Below are 26348 nucleotides of genomic sequence, written 5' to 3' on the forward strand. Positions count from 1 at the left end.
TCAGAATAATACTAGGAGGAATATGTGATGATAGCATCTGGAGAAGGTGATATAATTTGAGATCTATATATAGAAATTTAAATTTATTAAAATAGTAGACTAGACGGGTAGGACACATCACGATCCAATGAAAATTATTTTCCCAGACGAACTCCTTGTGTCATCTGTGGAAAAAATGAGTAGGGACAGGAGAACAAGATTAAGGTGGAGATGTGGACGTCAGGATGATTAAAACGGCAAATTGTTGAGGTTGGAAATGGAGAGGAATTACTAGCATAAGTTCAAGGTCAACTAGGTCTGTAGTACTACTGATGATGATTGAAATCTTGTCTTCACGTGCATTATCTTTAACCAATTTATTCCCACGTTTAAATTTCACTTCCAACTTTTTTACTGTTGACATCAGAGGCATTGACTTTTTATAAATGTTCACCAACATTGAATGATTTTTATTGGTATTTTCCATTCAAGATGAAGACTCTTATAGTGGGACGGTAACCAAATTATCTATTTTATCAAACACTCTTAATGTAAACAGCTGTATAAAACAACTTATTTTCTCCTTAACTTTAAATTTAACACTTTTGCAACAAATCTTCCAAAAATAGTTTCATTTATAACAGTGTCGTGTCTGGGCTAGATTAATAACTTACCACCTTACTCATGTACAATGTATTTTCTATACATACTAAGTGTTGTTTCTGCTTTAATATTCCTATTATCGTGGTAGATCAGTCGACATACTCTCTCTCTTTTTTTTTTTTAATTACATAATTTAAGCGATGGATCGTCTTTATCTTCAATACTATTTGCATGCATGCATTTCTTTTGTGTTTTAAATCTTATGGAACTCTTACACGCATTGACCTCATTTACTGCAAGATTTTATTCCCTACATCTAGTTCTTTTTTACTGACTTTCTGGTCATCTTTTTCATTAATTTGGTTACCAAAATAACTTGTCAGTTCAACTCGTCCATTTTATTTTTCTTTTAGATATATACACATAAAAAAATGTCTAACGAGCACAAAGTTTTTTTCTCATATATACATCAATCTCAGCCTTGGCATCCTGAAAATTAAAGTTACAATTTAGTTTTGAGGCTATATGAACCATTCCTGTGTAAGAAGATCTTGTCTATTTTGCACATGAGGAGCAATCGTGTCTCTGAAGCATATCCCATACATGCTCGATGGAATAAAAATCTGGCCATTGTGCTGGCCACGATAAAATGTAATATCCTCATTATAAAACCATTCTCTTACTATAGCTGTAGTATATGACCTTGCATTATGCTACATGTAACGTAAGTCAGGACCTTTTTTTTTTTTTTTTTGATGAGGGTGGAAATGTTCTAAACACCATACCATTGCTCGGCGTGTGTTGGATTCAGGGCAGAGGAAAACATCTGAGCCCATTTCCCCCTATGTAGAGGAGGTCCTGCAAACGGATGCCTTTCTGTTGCCCTGCCTACCAACTAAAACCACCCATTCTTCGTCAAGACACCCCCGTACGTGTTCAGTTAGCGAACGAAACTTAGAGATGCCTTGCGCTGCCTGAATTAGTAATAAAGTTTTGTTGCTGGTTCTTAGCTAGAAGCGGTAAGGAACCAGAAGAAAAATGTATGTAAAATAGGCCCATATGTAAATGGCCCTGCCGATGGTATTACCTAAGAGCGGTAAGGAACCAGGGGGAGAGTATATGGAATGTATAGGTATACAAGGTAACAATAAGGTGTAAGAATATTTGGTATTAGGTAATATTAGGTAACAATAAGTAAGTATACATACGTATGCAATAAACAAGTGTATTACACACATATACACACATACATACGTACATACACATACACACCTACGAACACACAAATACACATACACATATTTACATACATATTCATACAATGATAACTAGTTTTAAATGGAGGTGGATTGCCCCAGATCACTCTCATCCTGTCTCAGTTTCTTTCTCTATCATGGACTTTCTCTTCATAATTTTTGTTACTTGGTCTACAAGAAATTCAAAGTTCTCTCTGCTTTCCATAGCGACACGTATCAAGTTGTCAGAGGATATCTCTCCTAGCTTTGTTCGCATTATGTGTTGTTCCGACGCAAACACCTTGCACCTAAAGATACAATGCTCCGCATCGTCTTCTACTTTACATATGACACAATTATCATCGCTGGTTTTTCGTATACGATACGTGTAAGACCTGAAAGATCCATGTCCGGTCAGGAACTGCATAAAATAAAAATTTACTCGTTTGAACTTACATTTGTACCACTCTATCACATTGGGTATTAGTTTTTTGGTCCATTGTGCCTTGTCTATCTGTGCCTCCCATTCTGCTTGCCATTCTGTTAGTAATTGTTCTCTAATGGCGGCTCTGACCTGAGGTAGGTGGCCGTTTCGAGAGTTATAAAGCATCTGCCGTTCTTTAGCTAGGAGGTGAATAGGGAGCGTGCCCGCTATTACCTGTAGGGCCATCGTTGAAGTGGTCCTGTACGCACTTGTAACTTTTAATAGAGGCTTTCGCTGGGCTCTGGTTATCATGTCTCTGTACTTTTTGTAATTTAGTACGTCTGCCCAAATGGGGGTTCCATATAATATAGTTGACTGTACCACTTGCAGGTACATTCTTCGTTTTTGGCTGCTTGGGCCTCCTATATTCGGCATGATTCTTTGTAGGGCTGCCGTTCTTTCTTCCGCCCTCTGGACTACATTTGTCAGGTGTTTTGTGAACCTTAGACCTGTGTCGATGTATATGCCTAGGTATTTTGCACAATTTGTAGGGGTTATAATAGTACTACCAATTTGAAAAGTCATCTCGGGTCTTCGTCGTGGTCCTTTTAGTATGACCACTTCCGTTTTGCTTCCTGCTAGTTCGAGATCGTTTCTAGCCATCCAGCTGTTGACTTTTCTGCAGCATGTGTTGACTTTGTCTTCGATTTTCCAGTTCATGTCAGTCATGACTAGTATCGCCAGGTCATCTGCGTATGCAATAGCTAGAGTATCTCTACCATAGTCTATTTCTAGTACCCCGTTATATAATACAGTATACTCCCTCTATAACGAACACGGTTATTACGAGGTTTCGCTTATAACGAGGTACATTAGATGTCCCGTGAAATTTCTATTGAACTATAACCCTCTATAGCGAGGTAAATTTGCTTATAACGAGAGAAAATAAGATTGAAAAACGTGTTTTTTACGTTTTGGCCCGGCCGTAGCTATAAATAAATACCCTTTTTAACTGCGGGCCGCCCGCAATAAACTTCTTATAATTTATGATTCTTAGTCGGAAATGTAAAATTTATGATTCATAAGTGTCATTGTAGGGGATTGACCATTCACATCTAATAATATGGGTCCTAATAGACAAGATGTGAAAGTGTTTTAAAGGTTGTCAGAAACTTTATCCAAGGACAAAACGCAAATGAAGAAGCATAAAACTGTTTCACATCTTTAGAAAATATAATAGATAGAATACTGGACAATTTAAAGCTTAAAAATACGGTTTATACATATTTACAGAATACAGATTTTTTTGTAACGTATATCATTGACAATAAAAGTAAACAACTCTTTTTTGTTTTAAATCATTTCATTGACAGTAAAAGTAAACAACTTTGTTTTAAAAACGCCATTCAAACAATATTTATTAGCATCTTATATTGCTCCGAATGGCTTCACTATAGAAAGTTAATGTTTTAGAAAACTACATATTCATATGTATGCACAGTATTATTGTTGTTGGATATAACGAGATCCGCTTATAACGAGGTAATTCGTCTGCCATTTCAGTTCTCGTTATAGAGGGAGTCTACTGTATATTCCAGAGTGTCGGACCTAATACAGAACCTTGCGGTACGCCGGCTGTTAACTTCTGTTCTGTATTTTTTGCCACTGTAACGTATCTATTAGTAAGATACCTTTTAATGATATTGATGAGATATCCTGACACTCGTGCTGATTCCAGTTTTGTTATGATATGTGCCCAGTTGGCAGAGTTGAAGGCATTCTTTACATCAAACATAACCAGTATAGCCCATCTTTTCTTTGTGTTTTTTACAGTATCGGTTAAACTTTTTACCGCGTCTATGGCTGATTTAGCTTTTCTAAATCCGTATTGTCTGTTGGAGATAGTCTCTCTTTCACTTAATTCATCTTCTAGGCGATTTTTGACAATATTTTCGTATAGTTTTCCTAGACAATCTAATAAACATATAGGCCTGTACGAATTGGCTTCGTCCGGGTTTTTATCGGGTTTATGTATTAGTGTAAGTTTAGCTAGTTTCAGCTGGTCTGGAAATTCTTGTCTTGTTAGCAGCTCATTGAGTGCTATTCTAGTAGCTTCTGGGCATTCATTCACTAGTATTTTTATCGCCTCTGGTGGCACACGGTCCGGTCCAGGGGATTTACCTATTTTGATGGAATTGGCGGCTCTGGTGAGTTCAGCCGCCGTTAATTCTTTGGGACAGTTCTCATCGTCTCTAATCAGGAAGTCGTTTATAGGCTTGTTAGGAAACAGGGTATTCGCTATTTCCCTTCTTTTGTCATCGCATAGGTTATATGGGGTCTCTGACCTCAGCGTCTTAGTGGCGATCCTGTATGCTTCGCCCCATATATCGTTCTCCAATGCCTCGCACAAGTTCTGCCAGCATGTACGTTTAGCCCATTTGATCAATTTATTGAGTTCCTTTTTGGCGTTCTTATACTCTTCTTTAACTTGCTGCGTCCTATTTCTCTGTGCCGTACGCCTGATTCTAAGACATTCTGTCCGCTTTTGGTGAATGTTTTCATTCCACCAGTATGGTATTGTGTATGTGACATGTTTGCTTTTGCTGCTCGCTTTGTGTGCTTTTATTATGTTGTCTCTAAAGTTATTAAAGTTGGTAGTTTCTTCTTGTAAGTTCCGTATCTGATTCCTGAATTTGTTCTTATCGAACTCGAGTAATTTCCTGCCGTGCCTGGTTGTGACCTTAATGCCGACTTCGTATGAGATGTACTTGTGAAACGTAAAGATGTTATCATCAAGCACATCCCATCCCGAGATCTTCTTGGCGCAGTTGTTGGTTGCTAGTGTAATGTCTATGTGACTTCGCGACTCACCTCTTTCGAATGTGGGTTTACCATTGTTTAGCACAGTCAGGTTTGCGGAGGAGATCCATTCGTTCCAAATTTCTCCTCTTTTGTCATTTTTTGGGGACCCCCAAAGAATAGATTTGGCGTTTATATCACCAGCAATTATGTATGTTGTTTCTCCCTGTGACGCCTCAATGATTTTTTCAACCCGCTCAGCATATTGTGTCATGGTTATATTAGGTGAGATATAACAGGCTATGATTGCTAGTTCGTTTATTTTTATCTTTAGAAATCCCTCTTTTTTGGTAATTTTGTTTATGCACACTTTGTTGTTTACCAAAAATACAGCAACGTCTGCTCTGTTATCGGAGATCCAACCAATTTTTTTTGAGATATGTTTATTCGGTTCTGGGACTATGATGATATCTGCGTCAATTTGCAGGGCTTTTGAGTAAATCAGGTCGTGTGCCACCTTTGCCCTTCCGATGTTCACCTGCAGTATTCTAAGTCCTTTTGTCTGGATCGAAGCCATTTCAAGTCGTTACAACTAGCTCTTCTAGGTCACTAGGATGAGAGTTATCAGGGATCAACTGAGTATTTTTCGCAGAGTGTTGTCCGGAGATAGTCCAGACATCTGCGGTCCTTCAGTGTCGGGGACGGGATTGTTGTTTTTGTTTTCCGCTATGTTGCTAGCCATTTCCACTACCTCGGCACACATACTCTCGAATTCCTCCATTAATGAGGGGAACTTAGCCTTACGAAAAACGTCGTCATCTATAGTATCGTCATCAGGATTTGGCGCAGATGTCGAAGGTATGTCATTTTTCGCCCGTGCGATGTCTTCAACTATCGGTTGGGGAAAGGGTGTCGATGGCGGTTTAGCGGGCACGCTTTCTGTTAGTTCTTTTGCGCGCGTCTTGTCGGCTAGTCGCGCCCTTTGGAGAGCGCCACTAAATTCTCGGCACCGCGCGGTTCCAATGTGGTGCCCCTCTTTGCAGAGAACACACCACTCCTCATTTCTGCATGTGTCCTTCTCCTTACAGTCCTTCTTTCCGCACTTAAGACAGAGGCCAATACGGTCAGGACCGTCGCACTTTGAGATGTCATGTGTGTACGACCAGCACCGTTGACATCTCCTAACTACGTATCTTTTTTCGACCTCGCATCTAGCAAGGCCCACTTTAATGTGTCCTATCTCCAACACTCTTTTGGCTGCCTCGGTAGACAGAACAACCGTGGCTGCCAGCGTGTCCCCTCGCATCTTTCTTAGACTTTTAATCAGGAAGTCCTTTTCCCACTTGCCTATCACTACAGACAGTGCATTTTGCAATGTCTCTGTGTTTGTATTCGCGGTCATACCTCTGACATGTATAACCGTGGACCTATCTTGTCCCAGTTGTCTTGCCTTGAAGCCGCTATCTTTGGACGCAATGGCAGTCTTTATTGCCTTGACGGCATCTGGGTCCTTATCTAGGGTGATAAGTAACTTACCATCCCTAGTACTCCGGAGGCTACGGATTGCCTGAATAGCATTTGTCTTGCCCACGGCATCCTGTACCCCCTCTAGGAGTTGGGTGTAGCTTGTGTCTTTTTTCGACACGATGAAGCCGTAGGTCGGCCTGTCCTTTCTTGTGGCAGTAGTATGTACTTGTACCATGTTGCTAGTCGCTTTAAAGATAACCTCTGCCATCTTCCTCAAATCTCCAACTGACATAAAACTCACGTGGTGTAAGGCCACAGAGGCATTTGGGAAGGCCTCCTCTCTGACACGTTCTAGGATATGCCACATGTCTTCTTGCGTGCCAGCCGTTCTAATTTTTAAAATCTTCTGAGATTTGGTGTGTCTGTCTGCGCCCTTTCGTATTGTTGTTGTCTGTTCCAGCACTTCAAAATTCTCTTCAAGGCCAGCTAATTCAGGGAATTTATCCCTGTATAGCCGCTGGACGCTGTGGGTCATGGATAGGTCCGTATTTTCCAGTATAACGACCTTCACATTACACTGGGACTCGACGGGGTTCCCTATTGTGATCTCTGTCTGCCTGTAAAGGCTCTCCGGCCAATCGCGCTGGACATTCCTCTGGAAGTCGGCATAAGTACTGACTCCTTCGAGGCTCGCCAGCCCAACGGGCCTTGAAGGACCATGCCAGGCATCCGTTTGCGTACCAATCTCCGCTGTAGCGGCTTTTGGCAGTCTGTCTTTTTTCGTCTCAAGGTCGAGACATATATCTGTCTGTATGTCAGCTTCTATGTACATCTTATCCACAGGCTCCGTGGAGCGTTCTTGTAGCCATTGTCTTATGTGCTGCATCTGTTGCATGGATTGTCTTTTATGCATCAGCCGGCATATCTCCTTTACCGGTTTAGGGATGTTAGGATATTCTTTTAGTAGATTCATGAATGAATCTAGATTTCTGCTTACATCGTCTAGGAAGTCTATCAATTCGTTGGCTTGACTGCAAGTCCGTTTCTTGTGGCTATCGCTGCTCCTTGGGGAGGCCTTTCTTTTAAGGTAATTTCGCACGTCAGGGAGAGAATTCGTTCTCCTCCTGGCTTGGTCTGGTCTTCCCGGATTACCGCCCGGGTCGCACGCGGTTTTTTTTGTACTTGACGTTGGATTTGACATATATATCCCACGAGTAGCTAGGGAAATATAGTTCGGCCCCCACAGAGCCCCGCTTGTGGAGGTAGGACTAAATACAATGGGGGGTCGCCAGGTACCCCAAGGGAACCGTTCGAGACCACGTATCGTATGGCCATGCATCCTTCGGCACGGTATCTAACACCTTAGCTTCCGGGTTTTTTTTCGCTGGTTTTCTCCATCGGTTTTTGGTGTGTGCAGGTATTCTCCTAGGGAAAGGATAAGGAAAAAAAAAATTAACAGGTATTAAAACGATGTAGATGATTGACAGCAAATAAATGATAATGTGGGAGAAAGGAGCAGCACTTGGATCTGGTTGCCGCTCCCTCCAGCGTCCGGCGGCGGTGTCCGGCGCTCACCCGGTGCACAGTCACCGGACGCTGTTCGCGTTTGGACTGAACTTAGCTTCATCAGTCGTGCTCCCCGGGATAACTCCCACAAAAGAGGGACCAAGACCAATTACTGAGCCCTTCCACCTCGACAAGGTCATTACACAGTCCTGGAAGAGAAAAAAAAGTCAGGACCTGCAGCAGTGGAAAATGGAAGGACAACAGGTTATAAGATACGATCAATATATTCATATTGATTCAAAATTCCTTCCACAAAAACGAGAACAGTTCGATGATGAATAATTGTTCCAGCCTACATCATAACTTGTAGACCACTATATGGACGAACACCCTGTACATGCCTTAGTCTTTATTGTTGACCAGGTCCTCTCCAAACTCTTACGCTTCTTGAATCAGTGTAAAGACAAAACCTAGCTTCATCAGTGAATAACACAGAACTCCATTCTTGTAAATCCCAATGCACATGGTGTACCCACCTTAATCCACGATTTCCATGACGGAACGTGGAAATCCTCAGTGGAAGTGTGATGTACAGACCAGCTTCATGTAATCTATTCCTCAAAATTTGGTTACATACAGTAATGTTGTGGGTATTTTCTAATGCCTCACAGAGTTCACGTGCAGTGCATATGCACATTAAGATGAGCTAATCCTACTACATACCGATCCTTTCGAAGAGTAGTAGTTGCACGTTGACGACCTGGGTGTCCTTCAGCGACAATACTACATTGTTTATATTGACGTCACAATCGCGAAATCACGGTACGAGACATGTCAAAATGACGTGCAGCATTAGCTTGTGAATACCTGCCTCAATCATATTCACAGTACTTGTCATTTGACCATATGTTAAACATCGATGCTCCATGACTATCGTTGCGTTTAATAATTTTGTTTTCATAAAATTTTATTATTAATCATATACATATATATAATACAGTAGACTCCCTCTATAACGAGAACTGAAATGGCAGACGAATTACCTCGTTATAAGCGGATCTCGTTATATCCAACAACAATAATACTGTGCATACATATGAATATGTAGTTTTCTAAAACATTAACTTTCTATAGTGAAGCCATTCGGAGCAATATAAGATGCTAATAAATATTGTTTGAATGGCGTTTTTAAAACAAAGTTGTTTACTTTTACTGTCAATGAAATGATTTAAAACAAAAAAGAGTTGTTTACTTTTATTGTCAATGATATACGTTACAAAAAAATCTGTATTCTGTAAATATGTATAAACCGTATTTTTAAGCTTTAAATTGTCCAGTATTCTATCTATTATATTTTCTAAAGATGTGAAACAGTTTTATGCTTCTTCATTTGCGTTTTGTCCTTGGATAAAGTTTCTGACAACCTTTAAAACACTTTCACATCTTGTCTATTAGGACCCATATTATTAGATGTGAATGGTCAATCCCCTACAATGACACTTATGAATCATAAATTTTACATTTCCGACTAAGAATCATAAATTATAAGAAGTTTATTGCGGGCGGCCCGCAGTTAAAAAGGGTATTTATTTATAGCTACGGCCGGGCCAAAACGTAAAAAACACGTTTTTCAATCTTATTTTCTCTCGTTATAAGCAAATTTACCTCGCTATAGAGGGTTATAGTTCAATAGAAATTTCACGGGACATCTAATGTACCTCGTTATAAGCGAAACCTCGTAATAACCGTGTTCGTTATAGAGGGAGTATACTGTATTTTACAATTAATCGTACAAATTTGAGACACTGTCACTTTTGCCTTAATAAAACAGTGCAATTGACAGATTAATTTTCATGTCATGCCTTGATTTGTACAGAACAAGTTTTCAAATGGAATGGTATGTATTAACAAAAAAGTGTTAAGTTTTTATTGAAAAAAGTGGAATAATAATGATGTTCCTTAGACTTTTTTGATGTGTATGCCTTTTATATCAGAAAGAACATTGTTAATTTTTTTCTCGGTTTTTTTCTCAGAAACCTCTAATGTAAACTCTAGAGACTATTCACATCGTAATGAGTAGATACGCCGGCTCTCCCGGCCATGGGATCGACTAATATCACATGCATTATACGGCTAATAATTTGTATTACGTCTCTAGTGTTTTATAGAGTTACGCAAGTATAATAAAAGTCTAATAGCCTAATATCTGGTTACCTTTTTGTCATTGCATACGAGCAATTTTACGATTAGTAATATAAATATAATTCTGTTCATTTTATGTGCATCTGTTTTACATTAGCAATGAAAATAAACTTACAATACGCTTTCACAAATATACATTTTTATCAGATGCACTTTTGGCATGCACCGAACTTTCGTTATGAAATACGGACCTGGTGGAGTATGTTACGAAAAATTTTAATATTAAAATAGTTGTCGAGATTTTTCGGTAGATGAGTTTATTACAACTGTTTAGTTTGCCAAAACAAAATCGTAAAAGCGAAATAAACCCCAAAACGCCAGTTTTTCCATTCATTTTCTGGTGAAACGAATCTGAGACGCCATAAAAGTGAAATGTTCATATTAACTATCGTACCGAGGAATTATTACATTGTGGAAATGTTATCAAGCTGCAGTCGGGTGTTATACTCAATCTGTTAATGTTTACCGGCGGTTGTTGTGTAACGTTGAGGTTTTGACCGGCGCGGCGCTTAATTGTGTTGTGTGTCATTGAGTATTCCATTGGATCATGAAGCACTAGAAAGGTATGAATCTTCATGGTTGTAAAAATATATTCTGTACCTATGTAGTAATATTCTAATAATTTTTGAAGTTTTGTTTTTTTTGACGTTGCTGCTGTAGTTATTCTTCTTTATCTTGTTTTTTTTTCTACTTGGACCGTTGTGGGTTTTGGTCTGCTTTGCCATATTCTTTCATTCTGCTCCTTCAGCTACTTTTCGTCTTCATTACCTGTTTTCATGGCTTTGAAGCAGTCCTCTTCTACGACATCCACGCAGCTTATACGTTAGCCCTTCTCTGGTTATGCGGCTCTAATTTTAATCCCATCAGGAACAGTCAAGGTTTATTTTAATTCCTCACACACTATCGTCTCAATGAATTGGATGAAATAGCTTTCTTAATATTTTGAAAAAGATTTTTATTTAGTTTTTATCAGAGCGTGAGAAAGTTTTTCATATGTACTTTCAAGTTCATGTCCGACTACTAACTTAATCTGTTTTATGGATGTTTCGCTTATACCTACGATTCAATAGCCTGCTGTTCATTACTTCTTGGTAAGGGTAAAAGCACTTAGTACCGCTAAGGATCCTTATTTTTATTTCTTGATTGATGTTGTTGTAGTCATTTAATATTGAGGCCTTGTAGGAAAAGCTGGAGGCAGATGTGTAGGTTTACTCCCTGCATTACTCTTAAAATCACATTTAAAAGCTTTTCGCTTCAGCTCTATAGTTGTTTCACTTAACACCCTTTTTTGTGTTTATTTAGGCGCATATTTGTACAGCTGATGTATACAGTTTGTAAAATCTAGTTGTCTGAGAAGTTATTACAAAGTTAGATAAAGAAGTACTGATGAAAAAGTTTCGTCTTACTTAACTCTACTATCACCAGTAAACGTATACTGAAGAACCTATCCGCTACCCGTTTATTCGCACAATTGTCTTGGAACTGTATAAGCTCATTTAACGGTTTAACTCACTTTTTGTGAGTATGATTAAGTTAGTACTTTAGCACCTCTATCCATTCTATCTAAAGCCCCTTTGAAATCGATATACAAGTTGTAAATTGGAAAGTTGCATTCCAAACATTTTTCGTGTATATCTCTTAACGCATTTTATCAGTTGATCTTTTTGGTCTGAAAGCACATTGGTATTCATCATATTATTTCCCCTAAGAAGAACGCTAAGTCCACTATATATAATTATTGATAATATCGTATAAATTTCATTTAAAAGTATTTGTTATGCCTCTATCATTTTTTCAGCTCCTTCTGTACCCCTTCTTTTATATAGTAACTTTTTATTCTTATAGTTCCATAACCGTTATCGATCGTTGGATATAATGTTACCATATTCTCTATCGTGACTTTATTGACAGCAGCTCTAAGTAATGATGTAGTCGATTTTCCGTACCATTGTCTTGACCAGTTGCGTTGTTTGGTTCAGGCGTCTAAGGACCTCCTCATTTCTAACTCTGTGGACCCAGCTTATTCGTAGTAGTCGTCTACACAACCACGTCTTAAAGGCTTTCAAGCGTTTAAGCATCGCCTCACTTAGGGTCCATGCTTCCACTCCATTCAGTAGCACTGGAAAAATATAGCGGTATGTCATTCAAACGCGAAGATCAATGCTAAGATCGTGGCTGCAAAGTACATTCCTCATTTTTTACAAAAGAAAATAAATATAGTATAATAAATATAGATTGTACAGTGTAGATAAAGGATTGTTTAGTTTCATAGACCTTTCTACATTGCGACGTGCAAAATCTCTAGTGATCTTTTAGATAATTATTTACATTTACATATAATATTTCACTAATTACATATTTTTCACGTTGTGCAGCTTATGCTTGCTCGCTAGACCTTCTTCGGACTAATTTTCAATAGTTTCTCTTCATCGTCGGAAGTATGGTCAGTAAAGGAATCCAGTTTCATAGTTTTCGTTTGACTGAGGATGCGTTGTTCCTCTTCCTTGTTTACTTTATTTGTTTGTTCATGGTCCATTCTAATCTCAAGATAGTGAAGAGATAGTCACTCCCGGACACCCGACATGCCGGGAGAAGGATAATTAATCCTAGGTGTCGTTTGATGCCCGAAGTTAAGCCATCTTTGGCTTACACTTTTAGCTTTACTTACACTTTTAACTTCTCTCGCAGAATCAACGTCGAAGTCGAACCATAAAATGGCTTCCACTACAACAAAGTATTACGGCTAATGGAGGAGAAATTTATGGATAGCTTCCATAATGCATGTTTGTTGCTTTTTAAACCAGTTTAGTTTCTTGTAGAGCCGGACTACTAATTTTTTCTACTGCTTCGTATATTATCCATTGTTTCTCTTATTCTTAAATATATTTCGTAAATTAATCTGATATTATAACTTTTGTTTATCTAAATTTTGTCCAGTTTTAGTGTCAAAACTTCTCAATCCTCAATATTAATGGCGCTAGCTTGCTCTGTATAGCCAATTTCTTAAATTTGACCAAAAGTACTAAGACGATTTCATGAAAAGTGGTTCTTAAAACCAAAGACAAAATCCTGACCGAACTAAGTGTACTATGAGAAGGAAATATTGGTGTATAATCCTTTTCGTTTTGAGATATCGTCTTAAAAAATCCAATATTGTGACGCATCAATTAAGAAACGTTCATAGTACTAATGCTCTTCCAAGAGCAGTCTACAATAGACTGTCACAAAACAATTGCTCATTTCAAATACTCGCAACTGATCGAAAATGGTTGGCGCAGCATCAATAGCAAATTTTAGAATTTGAGTGAAAATATATTAATTTGTCAATCTACAGATTTAATAGTTATAGAAAGAGTATGAGGTAGAGCTCTTATATATTACCGAAGGTTTAGTAGCCGATCAAAAGTGATATTGGAGAAAAATGAGTAAACACATTACGAAATATTGTTTTGACTTTTTTTTACTGTTTTCTGTATTTGCGTATGCGTTTTTTATATTTATGTATTGTTATATAACTCATAAAAAGCATATAAATCATGTTAATCATAAAAAATGCCGCATTTAAGTTTTTTAATCGTCTGTGTAAATCTTAACTAATTTTCTCAGCCATTTTTGATTGCCAACTTGTTATTGCCAATTTTTCGTGTATGTTTATGTCATGTACCCCGCGTCGTAACTGACGCCGACAAATTTTTATGTCTGCTGTATTTTTATATCGAATAACGTGTAAAGTCCATTTCCTCATCAGATTTACCATTTGCAAATGTTAATACTTTATTTTTGGGGTATTCAGTAAATTTTGACGTAAGACAACTCGATATAAGTCACTACTAAAGCTTATATTCGACAGAAAAACATTTACGTGACAAAAATCTTATTATGGTTCTGAGTATTTAAAATTTTTTGGAAATTTAAAATGTAAAAATCTGTAATTTTAAGAACAATCACTGGTTTACTGGCAAAAATATAAAATATTTGGAAATATTTCCCTATTCATGCTCGATTTCTTTTTTTTTTGATGCTATTTGACACATTTGTTATGCACAGACTGCTAAAGGTACTAAGACTAGAAAGGAAACTTAATATTGTTCTGAAGCTATTTTCTTGTGGCATTTTAAATTAATTACTATTTAAATGGGAATAAGCCACAATTAAAGGTTAAAATACGTTTATTGACGTTTCAATTTCCACTTCGGAAATCGTTCTCAAAATACAAACATTAGTAAATTAAACAAATTTTGTTTTTTTTTTGTTACTTAGTGACAAATTCTTCTAATAATTTAATTTTATCTGACTCATCTATATTGACAATTCAGACATACATTATACATTTTAAAGTAGACGACTTTAAAATGATATTGCCAATATTGTTGAGTTGCGTTCCTGGGACGACTTTACTTATAAGATAGTTCATTCGATTACATGAAATCAACTTTAACTTGAGTATATCCGTCAGAAAATGAGACCAATTGTGTCGCGAATTCCTCGGCAGAATGTAGTAGGATCTGGTTACCCATATTGAAAGAGGAAGTTATTAAAAGGAAAATACCAGTATTGGTAAGTCAGTAACATATAGAGAATACATCATTTATGTTTTTTTTAAATAACAAACATATAAAATCGGAATTTGGTGTTTATTGAAGGTAAACTAAATGCACGATCAAATACTTACCATGTCGGGATAGTATTATGAGGTTTTTTCCTGGTTTTTCCCTCATAATTTACTATGGAATCACTAACAGGAGAATTTTACTGTCATCATGGCATGTGTTTGTCTTTTTAAAGACGAATTACATGTTATGATCTTTTCTGGCGGATATTCTCAAGTTAAAGTTGATTTCATGTAATCGAATGAACTATCTTATAAGTAAAGTCGTCCCAGGAACGCAACTCAACAATATTGGCAATATCATTTTAAAGTCGTCTACTTTAAAATGTATAATGTATGCCTGAATTGTCAATATAGATGAGTCAGATAAAATTAAATTATTAGAAGAATTTTTCACTAAGTAACAAAAAACAAAAATTGTTTAATTTACTAATGTTTGTATTTTGAGAACGATTTCCGAAGTGGAAATTGAAACGTCAATAAACGTATTTTAACCTTTAATTGTGGCTTATTCCCATTTAAATAGTAATTAGAAAGGAAACAGAAACTAATAATCAGCAAGACTCGACTCTAGAAACCAGCCTTCAAGTGATTATGGAGAAACTGACTGGCCAGGAAAGGTTAATTAAAAGAATTCGGGAAATATTGACTGCCCTAGAATATGGCAATAAAGGAACCATTCCTAAAAAGAAAATCTAATTGGTTAGCTAAAATAATGAGTTGGAATACAAACGGATGATCAACGGATTAATACAAAGACAACAAGAGTTGCAGCTAACCATGGATATGAGCAAAATTGACGTGTTTAATATCTGAAACACACCTCACTAAAAAATCTTTCATTAGATTTAAGGGATACAAAGGTTACCACTCCATACATCCTAAAAATAATGCAAGTGGAGGTAGTGCGGTTATAATCAGAGAAAATTTTCAACATAACGAAGAAGTCAAATTTGAAGCTGAAGATATTCAGGCAACGATGGTAAACGTTAGGACAAAGAACTATGACCTGGCAGTTATTGGTCTATATAGTCCCCCAAAACATAATATCAAAGCTGAAAGACATACTATACTTTTTTGAATTCGCGGGTGATCGGGGGGAAAATATCATTCGAAAGCCTTACAACCCTGTATTGGTCAACAATAAAACGGACTGGGACAGCTTTAGAATTCCACTAGAAGAAAAAATTGATTTGGCAGTGTCTTTGAAAACTAAAAAAGAGTTGTACGCTGAGGTGGAAAAATTCAATACCTATATTCAACAAGCGGCCTGGGAAAATACCCCTGAACTACTAAGAAGATTGAAAGGAAAAAACTACCCTTAGGAAATCTTTGAATTAGTCTATGAAAAAAGAAGAGCAAGAAAAAATTAAACCTATCCAGAACAACACAAGACAGAACAAAAGTAAACCAACTTGCCTCATAACTAAAGAGAGAGATTAGGCAACTTAAGAATGAATCCATTAGCAAATTCCTGATACATTTGACAAATGATTCTAGTACTGAATATTCGCTGTGGAAGACCACCAAGAATTTAAAGATAACAATTATGCAAACGCCTCCTATAAGAAATAAACAAGGTGGTTGGGCGAAAAACAACAAATAAAAAGCATTAGTATTTGCAAACTATCTCGCAATTTTTTTCCAACCATATATAGTGGACATCGATGAATTTCTCCCAGAAGTTGTTCGACAAGATGATGTGGTTTTTCCTTTAACCACATCAAAGAGGTTAAAAATGAAATCGACACGAACGTTAATCCCAGGCTCTTTCCAGTTCTTTTAACATGATGTTGGTAAGACTAGGAAGCTTTACTTGCTTTTTTATCTTGGATGCCCTGGGAAATGGGGAATCCGAGAGACCTTTCTGTGGCGATACTGCTTTAGGTGCCTTTCTCCTTGGTTTATCTTTTTTTTGTGAAACCTCTAGAATTGTTTCTTCTCCAAATGTGTGCCCGTTCAGCGAGCCAGTTACCTTGGTGGTTTTGGCCTTGGTCACTGGCTCTCCGCACTGGGGTTTTGTGTATGCTGGACGATCGGCTGCCGAAAAACGGTGTTTGCTTACCTCGCCAGCCGACCATTCGCCAAGCCCGTGCCTAACGGTGCACGGCCTCAATGCTCGGGAATCTCGGCTACTCCATCTGGGGTACCTGTGGAAAAAATTGCTGTCCTCTCTTGGTTAACCTAAAACGGAAAAAATTAAGTAAATGGTGTAAAGTAATAGTACTTAACTAACCTAAGGGATGAGTCATGCATTCCCAGGTGTATATTACTAACTATTTCACTTGTTTCTCTCTTTACTCTTCGGGTTAATGTCCTACTAATTGGTGTCTGGGTTTTCTTTGAAATGCCGGATATCCTGGAATCGTCTTTCTTATGTTTTCCGTCATTTTCGTTTCTTTTATTGCTATGATATGTAACTCTAGTCTGTTGATGAATTTGTCCAAAATGTTAATATTTTTTTTTAGTCCTTCTGAATTCAATGATCCTATCCGCAGGTGATCTGTGCTGGAAGTAGCACGAGCTGTTGGGTTGCACGTTGCACGCGCCTATTCACGATTTGTTTAATTTTGGTGAGCATATCCTGAAATTGCCTCATTTGTTGGACTAGTGCTTCCACGGAGATTTGTTGTCCATTTGTCATTGTATGTGGTATAGTCATCTGAGATTTCTTGCTCCCTTCTGCGGCTTGTGCGTAACTTCTTTTTTGTGGCCTGTTCTTTGTTATTTGCTGTGTGTTATTTGAGAACAATAATGTTGTTAATACTGATCTGCTATATCTTTTGTTTATTTATTCGTACGAAATATATATTTTTTTACCTTCAAATTTTTTTTAAAATACACACTTTTTAAAGTGTGTAAAATGTATATCAATTCTTTTAATCTTCGTTAATATATTTGCGACTAACGGTGACAAGATAAAAATTTATTCTTTTAAGGAACCTTAAGGTTTCTTGGAACTATGGAATTAGTTAAAGAAGCAGAAATTAATAAAATTTATTAAAATTCCTGCAGTCGGCTGTATACCATAAATCACAAAAATTTAATCTAGAAAATCCTTTATACAAAGGTATATTTATTTAAAAATCATTCCGAAAACGTTCTGTGACGTAGCCCGAAAGGGTTCTTTTTTTTAAATAAATATATCCTTTTATAAAGAATTTTTTAAATAATTTGTTTTTATTAAAATTGTTTTTCCTAACACTAAGTCTTCAAGATACGTGAAAAACTATAAAGGTAAAATGAAAAGCTTTCGACAATCTCATAGGTGGCGCCGCTACCGATCAAATTATGGTTATGTTGGCTGACTTAGCCTAACCTAATATAGATTTGATCATACAATAGTTTCTCTCACACAGCTGCTTAAAATAAGCGCTTTTTTTGTTTTTGTTTTGTAATAAATGCAACTGAAATTCATAAAAAGTTAGTAAAGAATCTGTACGTCCGTTATCAACAGAAAAAATTTGCAGCGATATTTAAACGCATTGCATATAAACCTCGCGAATAACCCAAAAACCACAAAAACCACTAAAAAGGGCAGCTAACGAAGAAAATATTGAGAAATTACAGAAATATTGTAGGTGATCGATGACTAGAACTGTATCACATATAGTTAAAACTTTGTAGAAGAAAAGGACGGACATTTGACACAAACCAAGTCAGTATGAGATAGCGATGCTCAATATGGGTTCAACATTTGTTAAATATCCAAATGGGAAGCATAAACAAACGACGACATTATCATCAATGTTTGTGCCGCTTTAAAAAAAGTACAATCGTTTCCTTCTGACAAACCAAAGATAGTAATGTTATTTTTATTGACTGTAAAGTTACTTGGCATCTTTGTAGTATTCCAAATGTATAAAAAATAGATATTAAATAGATATATTACATCAACGATATTGATGAAGCAATGGCGGCACGAGACTTAGAAGAGGCAACTGCATATGACAGAACAAGATGGAAATTGGGGGCGGAGAAGCGGCGACAGCCGTAATAAATCCGTTATTATATATATATATATATATATATATATATATATATATATATATATATATATATATATATATAATAGGAAGAGCTAGAAGCACCTATAACACATAGTTCTATTTTAGATATAAATTTTTTAGATTACAATTTTATAAGAAGAAAACATTTATTTTCAATAAAAATATAAGTAGTTCGAATGTTGACACTTATTATGATATTTATTCTTTCAGAAAACACCATACCGACCAGATCTGAAATCCAGCCTGTAGTCGAATCGATCCTCGATACTATCCTCGACATGGCAGTAGAAATAATCGACAAAAACCAACTCCACCTAGAAACACTCCACGACAAACCGGATCGTCACATCGAACTTACTCGTCTGGTTCCCGAATATAAAAGCCGCATAAGATGCAATACTGCCGATACCATAACGTCACTTTACGTGCCCAAAATAATGCAAACCCCTTCTAGTGACAATCTGATCGACGTTAAGAAATTCGTAGAAGAATACGAGGAGTACCATGACTCGTGTTCGGAGATACAAGATGCAGAAATAGCCATAGGACAGGTAAGAGTTTTCATTGTTAACAGTACTAATATAGTACAACTTCAGAAAGCTCTACAGGCATTAAGAGCCTAACAACTATTGGGACAAACTAAACTACATGCATAATTCAGATAATGTTTTTAATGTAATATGTAATAAGGTAGAGATAGTGCAAGTGCAAACACTCTTGACCACGACGCAGTAGACGAAATTTGGTTTACAATAGAACGCTTCTGTCTTTACGTGAATTTTGACTCGGCATTCGCGCAGTTCCATGGTCAGGAGTGTTTGCACTATCTTTAATTGCTAATAACATAGTTTCAATTAGCAAAAAAACAAAATATACTTACTCTAAAATATCTAATTAATAATGTAAAAATGTTTATTTTCTTGGCAACTAACTATTGAGACAACGAATATTTAGTTTTAAAACGGATTGCATCGCCCTTAGACTTTATGACCGCTTGACTTCGGTTGGAAATTGACTCAACAAGAATCTGCACTGTTTAGGGGTAAATTCATTCCAAATTTCTCTATTAAGTTCGTCTAATGTTCGTTGTGGATTGTTCCTTAGTGTCTTGTTTGATTGTACGCCATACTGTTTCAATCAAGTTTAGGTCAGAACTGTTAAAATGCCCAGAAAGGACATTTATGTTGTGGTTTCCTAAGTTTTTTGTGGTTCTGTCCGTATAACAGGCTCCTTTTTGCTGAAACATATAATTCTCGCCAAAATTTAATTACAATGCTTGTAGTAAATTGTTTTGAAGTATTTGTTGATATTTCGCAGCATTTACGTACCCTCAATAAATTCAAAACATTCTAACCCTGAAATTGCTGAACAAACCCAAATCATCACTTCTTTAGTTAATAAAAATTACTGCGACCAATCTTCTATCGACCAAAAAAGTTCTTTCCTTTGCCTATAAGAAAATATAATTTTTAAAAGTACGAGTTTATTTTTAAATTGTTAACCTGTAATTCAACCTTATAAAACTTTAATCCAGATTTATGTATTCACTTGAGACAGCATTCCCTTACAAATTTAATCCAGTTTCATGATTTCATTCAGCTTGTAACTTGTACAGAGTATTTCTTCGACCTTTTTTGCTTATTCTCTTTTTCTTTTTCTAATATTCTCTTATTCCTATCAGAATCTTGTTTTGGACGACCAGGACTTTACCTTTTTTATCTGAGATACTTCCTGTTTCCCCATAATACTTAATTATATTCCCCACTATAAGTTTTGGAATATAATGTAAGTGACGTGTAAAGTGACGTTCACCCGCAACTTCATTGTTGCGATAATTGTTTTATGGCAATCATTTTTAATCACCAACTCACGATATTTAAAATTTGTAGACATATCACGCACCATTTTATTGAAATAATACAGCGATTCGTTCAATTTCACGAGTAAAACATAGTGACGTTTGTTGTAGTGTCCGACTGCATTGTTTTCGCAGCCGACTTGTCTTATCTTGTTTGGTTTTTAGCAGTTAATTCATACTGTCCCACTATTTAGTTGTCACTAATTTTACATATTTTGATAAGTCTTATGACATTAATAGGTTATATGTGTTGTATAAAAAAATTAATTACGTTTTGTGAATATTTATCATTTAAAATATTGCTTATTCGGCATTAATATCATAATTATTAAAACATAATAATAAATTAACAGTCAAACGCCTGAATTTGTCATATATTTTAATTTGTCTCAGTATATAGTTGTTATGGCTCGTATATTTGTTTTGATATGGCATAGATTTTCGAAGAGTAGCCACTTTTTAAACTATATTAGAGTTTTATACTCTAAACCTGAAGTTGAAACTACGGACAGTATTTTTAAATTGTGGTATGTTGTTTTTTTTTTGTATACGCATGTTTGTTGTGTCACATGCATTACAAACGTCAAAATATACATACACCATTTTTTCCTTATGAAAAAAATTGATTTATATGTTTTATTCCCTAATTGCATCTTTTCAGATGTTTTACTTGGATGATTTTGATATTAATCATTCTAGTTATTTTGTCTTAATATTTCTTGAAAAATTTTTTCACTTGCACTTTTTTAAATTACCCTTGCAGTAGCCCAGCACATTTTGTCTCACGTTTCTTACCCGGAGTACATTACTACAGTTTCATTCTGAAAGATTTTCAATGAGTTTACCGCTGCTATCAGCTCTGGATTTTACCCAACACAGTTTTGTCAAACTTTAGAATACATTAAACTCGGAGGGAGTCCAATCTGACGATCATGGGATGGTCTCGCATTTTATACTTAAAATCTCTCAATTTTCCCAACCAACCTATATATGCGAATAAATTAGCCGGATGAAACAAGATTGTTTCTTTTTGGAAAGTGAACGTTTCCTGTTCACTTTTTTCATGAGACTAACCAAGAAAATGTGCATAAAAACACAATAATTACTGTTTGTTTCATTATTCATTAAAAGGATTTGAAATCCTGAAAGCCACTAGCCATAATCTTTCCATCGGATGAAATTGCTACTATTCACATATTTTTTTGATTCAGCTGTAGGCGAGAAACCATGTGACGTTGGTCGCAACAAATTGACATAGAATATGAGTTGAATTTTTTGTGAAAACGCACAAACATTGCTCGGAAAGTTTTAAATAGGACTTGTCTTATAAGAAGTGGCTTTTACAAATGGAGTTTGTCGCGTTAACTTTGCACTATACACTTTTTTTAGATACCTGTAGTTTTAACTATTAATATTACATACATTTAAGCATCGATCATCGAGATGTACAAGAATATTACCCAAAAACTCAATAGTCTCAACTCCTATAGCTGAAGAATAGTAGCGACTTCGGAAGAATATATCGACAGCAGACTGTGTCTTTATAGTTCATTCATCAAATGTGAAATAGGAACATAATCAAATGCTACGCAGACGATGCTGTACTAATAGCAAAAATTGTGAAGAGGATCTACGGAGACTCTTATACACTTCAATCAGATTGCTAGAGAATGTATGCTAATATCAACAGATAAACCAAATATATAGCTATATAATGTAATGAATCAATAAAATGCAAACTGGAGATCAAAAGGAACATCAAATCAGACAATGTTGTTTAGATATTTGAGTAGATAAAATAAGTCACTAAAACATCCACTGAGAAGCAGCCACTAAACTAAGGTAAGCAGCAATCGTTATGGATACACAATATGCAAGAAACAAGTATCTGATTGAAAACAAAAACAAAAAAAACTGAATGCGAGTAATACTTACATATGCGATTGAAACGAGAGCTCATACAAAGAAAAGAAAACAGAACCTCAGAATAGCAGAAAGTACTACATTAAGTTTTTAATAGAGAAAACTAGTTGGCACCAAGTAAGAAACGAGGATATTCAGGCCATTGTACGATATAAGAGAGAACGAAGGAACTGGATGAAACCAAGATATAAAGAAAATAAGGGATGATGAAATCGTGTCAAGAAAAATCATTGCAAGCTACAAGTCCAGCAGGTCGGAGGAAGACGATTAAGAGATTATGAAAGAGCCGGTCATTGGAGTAGAAAATATTATTAAACATGTAACCTAAGAAGCAGAAATGTAATGAGTGTCCTACTCTTTCTTCTGAGATGACTATAGTCTAATCTAATCTTACATACATTTAACCATCCATCGTTCAGTTCCGTATTGAAAGTTGGACAATAGACTCTGAAACAGAAAAAAGAATAGATAAATGCCTTTGAGGTATATAGATACAGCTGGTTGCTGAGAATTCCATGGATACAATAAGTTACCGACGATGAGGTATTTCGACGCATGAGTAAACAAAAAAAACTGCTAAGCACGATCAAAGCTAGGAAAATACAATACTTGGTTCATGTGTTGAGAGGTGAATGATATAAATTACTTAGAATCATATTTGAAGGTAAAGTACAGGGCAAAAGATCAGTAGGAAGACGCCAGGATTCATGGTTGAAGAACCTCAGCAGGTGTTTTGACTGCCGGTTGTCCGCAGAAATATTTCGTGCAGCAGTTTCCAAAGCTATAATTGTCATTTGGACCGCCAACTTTCGAAAGTAGACTGCCGGCGCGCTAGAAGAAGAGAGTGCAATCGATGGAATTGTCCGAAACCAGTTCACCTTCAATCATCCATCTAAGCGCATTTAAGGAATATTTATTGTTTATTATATTTTAAATGGCCAATCAGCAGTACTATTTTCTTTTACGACCTTTCATTTTGTTTTGTCTTTCAGTATAAACACCTGATTATATTGAAGAAATACTTCTTCGAGTAGTGCCTCCATTACTAAAAGAATTTTGTTATAGTTGGTTAGAGATTTGATTTGCTTGTGAGAGCCATTACTTTTGTTTTTGCCACGTTAATTTTCATGCCAAATTGATCTTATGTTTTGTACAGTTTTATTAAGTATGCATTGAAGCGCAAGTTGTTGATTTTTATCCCATCCGCGATATCGGCAGGCTTGAATACGTGTTCTGAGTATAGGTTAAACGGTGTTGGAGATAATCTACAGCTTTGATGCATGCCTGTTTTTTTCACCCATTTTACAACATTAAAAAAATGGTGAAAACCTTCAGTTATCTATATCCGTATGTTCGTAAACACAACTCCTCCGTTATTACAACATATATAGTGACAAATGAGGTGTCGAATGAGAGCTTATAACCTAAAGATTGTACTAAAGGTGAGAAATTTGACCTCGAACTTCCGGTTTTAAAGTTGCAACCGGAAGTGCTGTTTTCAAGACGCCAAAATAGTAAAAGCGATATATTATTCGACACACCTTAGCAAGATGAGAAGAAATATATACTTTTAATTTTATATCACTTCCGGTTAATAAGTTATGACACGAAGTTTGGCAAAAATTACTCAAAATTGGTGGAATCGTATATCAATCAACGCAAAGATCCACTTCAAATATATACTTCCTGTCACGTTGTGAAAAAACCTGGGCTTAGTCCAATTGCTTGTTTGAATGAGCACTAGTTCTGATCTAGTTTGTTTTATTCTTACTGATATTCTTGTTTCCAATACAAATTTTGATAAATTCCATGTTTGACTATTTATTTCTGAGGGATATAGGCAAGCAATGTTTGTTCATTTGTAAAATACTATGACATGACAGTGTTTATTGTACTAAACTAACTATTCTACTAAACTTATAGATTCTATTCACTTTTAGGTAATGAACGAATTAAGTACAAAAGTTGATAGAATGATCATCGAAAAGCAGAAAAACAAAAAGAGGAAAGACAAATCGGTGAAGCATGGCGGTGTAATAAGTCTCATTCCGATTGAGACGGATTCCAACGCCGAAGATGATTCTGAGATCGTTCAAAATGATAAACGATTATTGGAAGTAAGTATGCTCTTTTTATATATTTGAATATATACCAAAATAATAAGTGCAAGTGTTGGTTTGCATAAAATGCCTGTACCTATTTTCTTTGTAAACTTGACTACGAATCTTTAACTTTGTATTTAACATCAAATAGAGAACCAGCTCTTGTATGTACATTATGTTTTAAATTGTAACGTTGCTAAATACTGCAATATTTATAGATCGGGGCGAAATACAACATCCCGAAAAATTTCTTTTTTAACACCGAAATGACAGAAATAACGGAACAGACCATCGATGAGTTGCATAGAAATGATGAAAACGCGGAAAATAATCCGGATATGGTCGAACAGAGTGTCGTGGTGGTGAATTTATCTAAGGAGGGAAAAGCCGAAGATGACGATGATGTTTACAAACCGATTGCCGTTAGTCCTGACGGAAGATTCTTCAAATATGAAGAAGAGGTAAGCTACACTCTTTGTTACTTTATACATTATAAATATATTTAATAAAACTATAAGTGTGGGAAAAATAAAACTATATACAATCATTTTCTGTAGTGTGTGCGCTTAGTAAATGCTTTGTTACTAAGTCTACTGTGGCACCTCGGACGGTAACCGATCTTTTAATCGCATAAAATAAATGCATCCACAGTACTTTAAGAGTGCGTTTAGAATTACAAAACTAGAGCAAAGGTAACAACGTGATATAAGTACTAAAGCTATACAAAGAATTACACATTTTGAAGAACGTCTCTCGACAAGTAAATGCACTTATATACCTATTTTTGCTCAGGAATGGCTGACTGCTACATAATAGCGCTTGCCTATAGGATCAGTTTATGGTAGTATCAGGTTGTTTGCCTTAAAGTCGTCCAACTACATCCCATCTAGCTATTGTAACAAAGACATAGGGAGCAAGAAATTTAACCGTACGTTACCTTAACCAGATTCTTTAGTGATTCACAAGTGTCTAGAATCTGATATATACTAAGATTCTTAACTTCCTGACTCAAAATCGCATTTGCGACGCCCAAGCTGGTAACAAGAAGGTTTCTTATATTTCTAACACCAATCTGGTCAATTTCTTAAGTCTGAATATGAAGACCTTCATTTACTATTAAAAAATGCTTAATAGCAACCTATTTCGTTTCCTTTTCATCTGTGCACCAACATTCACACTAAACTTTCATTTTTATAGATCGGTAGAGGTTCTTTCAAAACCGTATACAGAGGCCTTGATACACAGACTGGCGTTGCAGTTGCTTGGTGTGAATTACAGGAAAAGAAACTAAATAAGACTGAGCGACAAAGATTTAGGGAAGAAGCGGAGATGTTGAAGAAACTTCAACATCCCAACATTGTGAGATTTTATAATTACTGGGAATCCCCGGGCAGTAAGAAGAAGAATATAGTACTCGTTACGGAACTCATGTTGAGTGGTACATTAAAAGCGTAAGTACTACCATTTTATTTTTGAAATGCCTATAATATTCTAGAAACAAATCTTCTGTAATTCGCTTTATAGAAAGAAACATTACATATATAAAAACCTTGAATGCCACCAGTTCTATTCTGCTCTATTTGTGATCTGTTCATTTTATGACATGTTTCATCCTGCTTAGAGCACATCAG

General features: G+C 36.1%; 1 protein-coding gene across 20 annotated transcripts in view; it reads left to right on the plus strand.

The window, feature by feature from the left end:
• Window positions 1-26348, plus strand: part of LOC140436621 (uncharacterized) — a 290450-nt gene that overhangs the window by 171735 nt on the left and 92367 nt on the right. For 19 of the 20 annotated variants that reach the window (XM_072525593.1, XM_072525594.1, XM_072525595.1 and 16 more), the window contains 4 exons: window positions 19045-19385; window positions 24556-24732; window positions 24936-25178; window positions 25915-26168. In XM_072525593.1, coding sequence (XP_072381694.1) covers window positions 19045-19385; window positions 24556-24732; window positions 24936-25178; window positions 25915-26168 — 1015 coding nt within the window. Of the gene's footprint in view, window positions 1-10561; window positions 10779-19044; window positions 19386-24555; window positions 24733-24935; window positions 25179-25914; window positions 26169-26348 lie in introns of those variants that run through there. The other variant, XM_072525603.1, reaches the window with a different exon arrangement.

The sequence above is a fragment of the Diabrotica undecimpunctata genome, chromosome 3 (genome assembly GCF_040954645.1).
Source record: "Diabrotica undecimpunctata isolate CICGRU chromosome 3, icDiaUnde3, whole genome shotgun sequence".
Taxonomy (NCBI): Eukaryota; Metazoa; Arthropoda; class Insecta; order Coleoptera; family Chrysomelidae; genus Diabrotica; species Diabrotica undecimpunctata.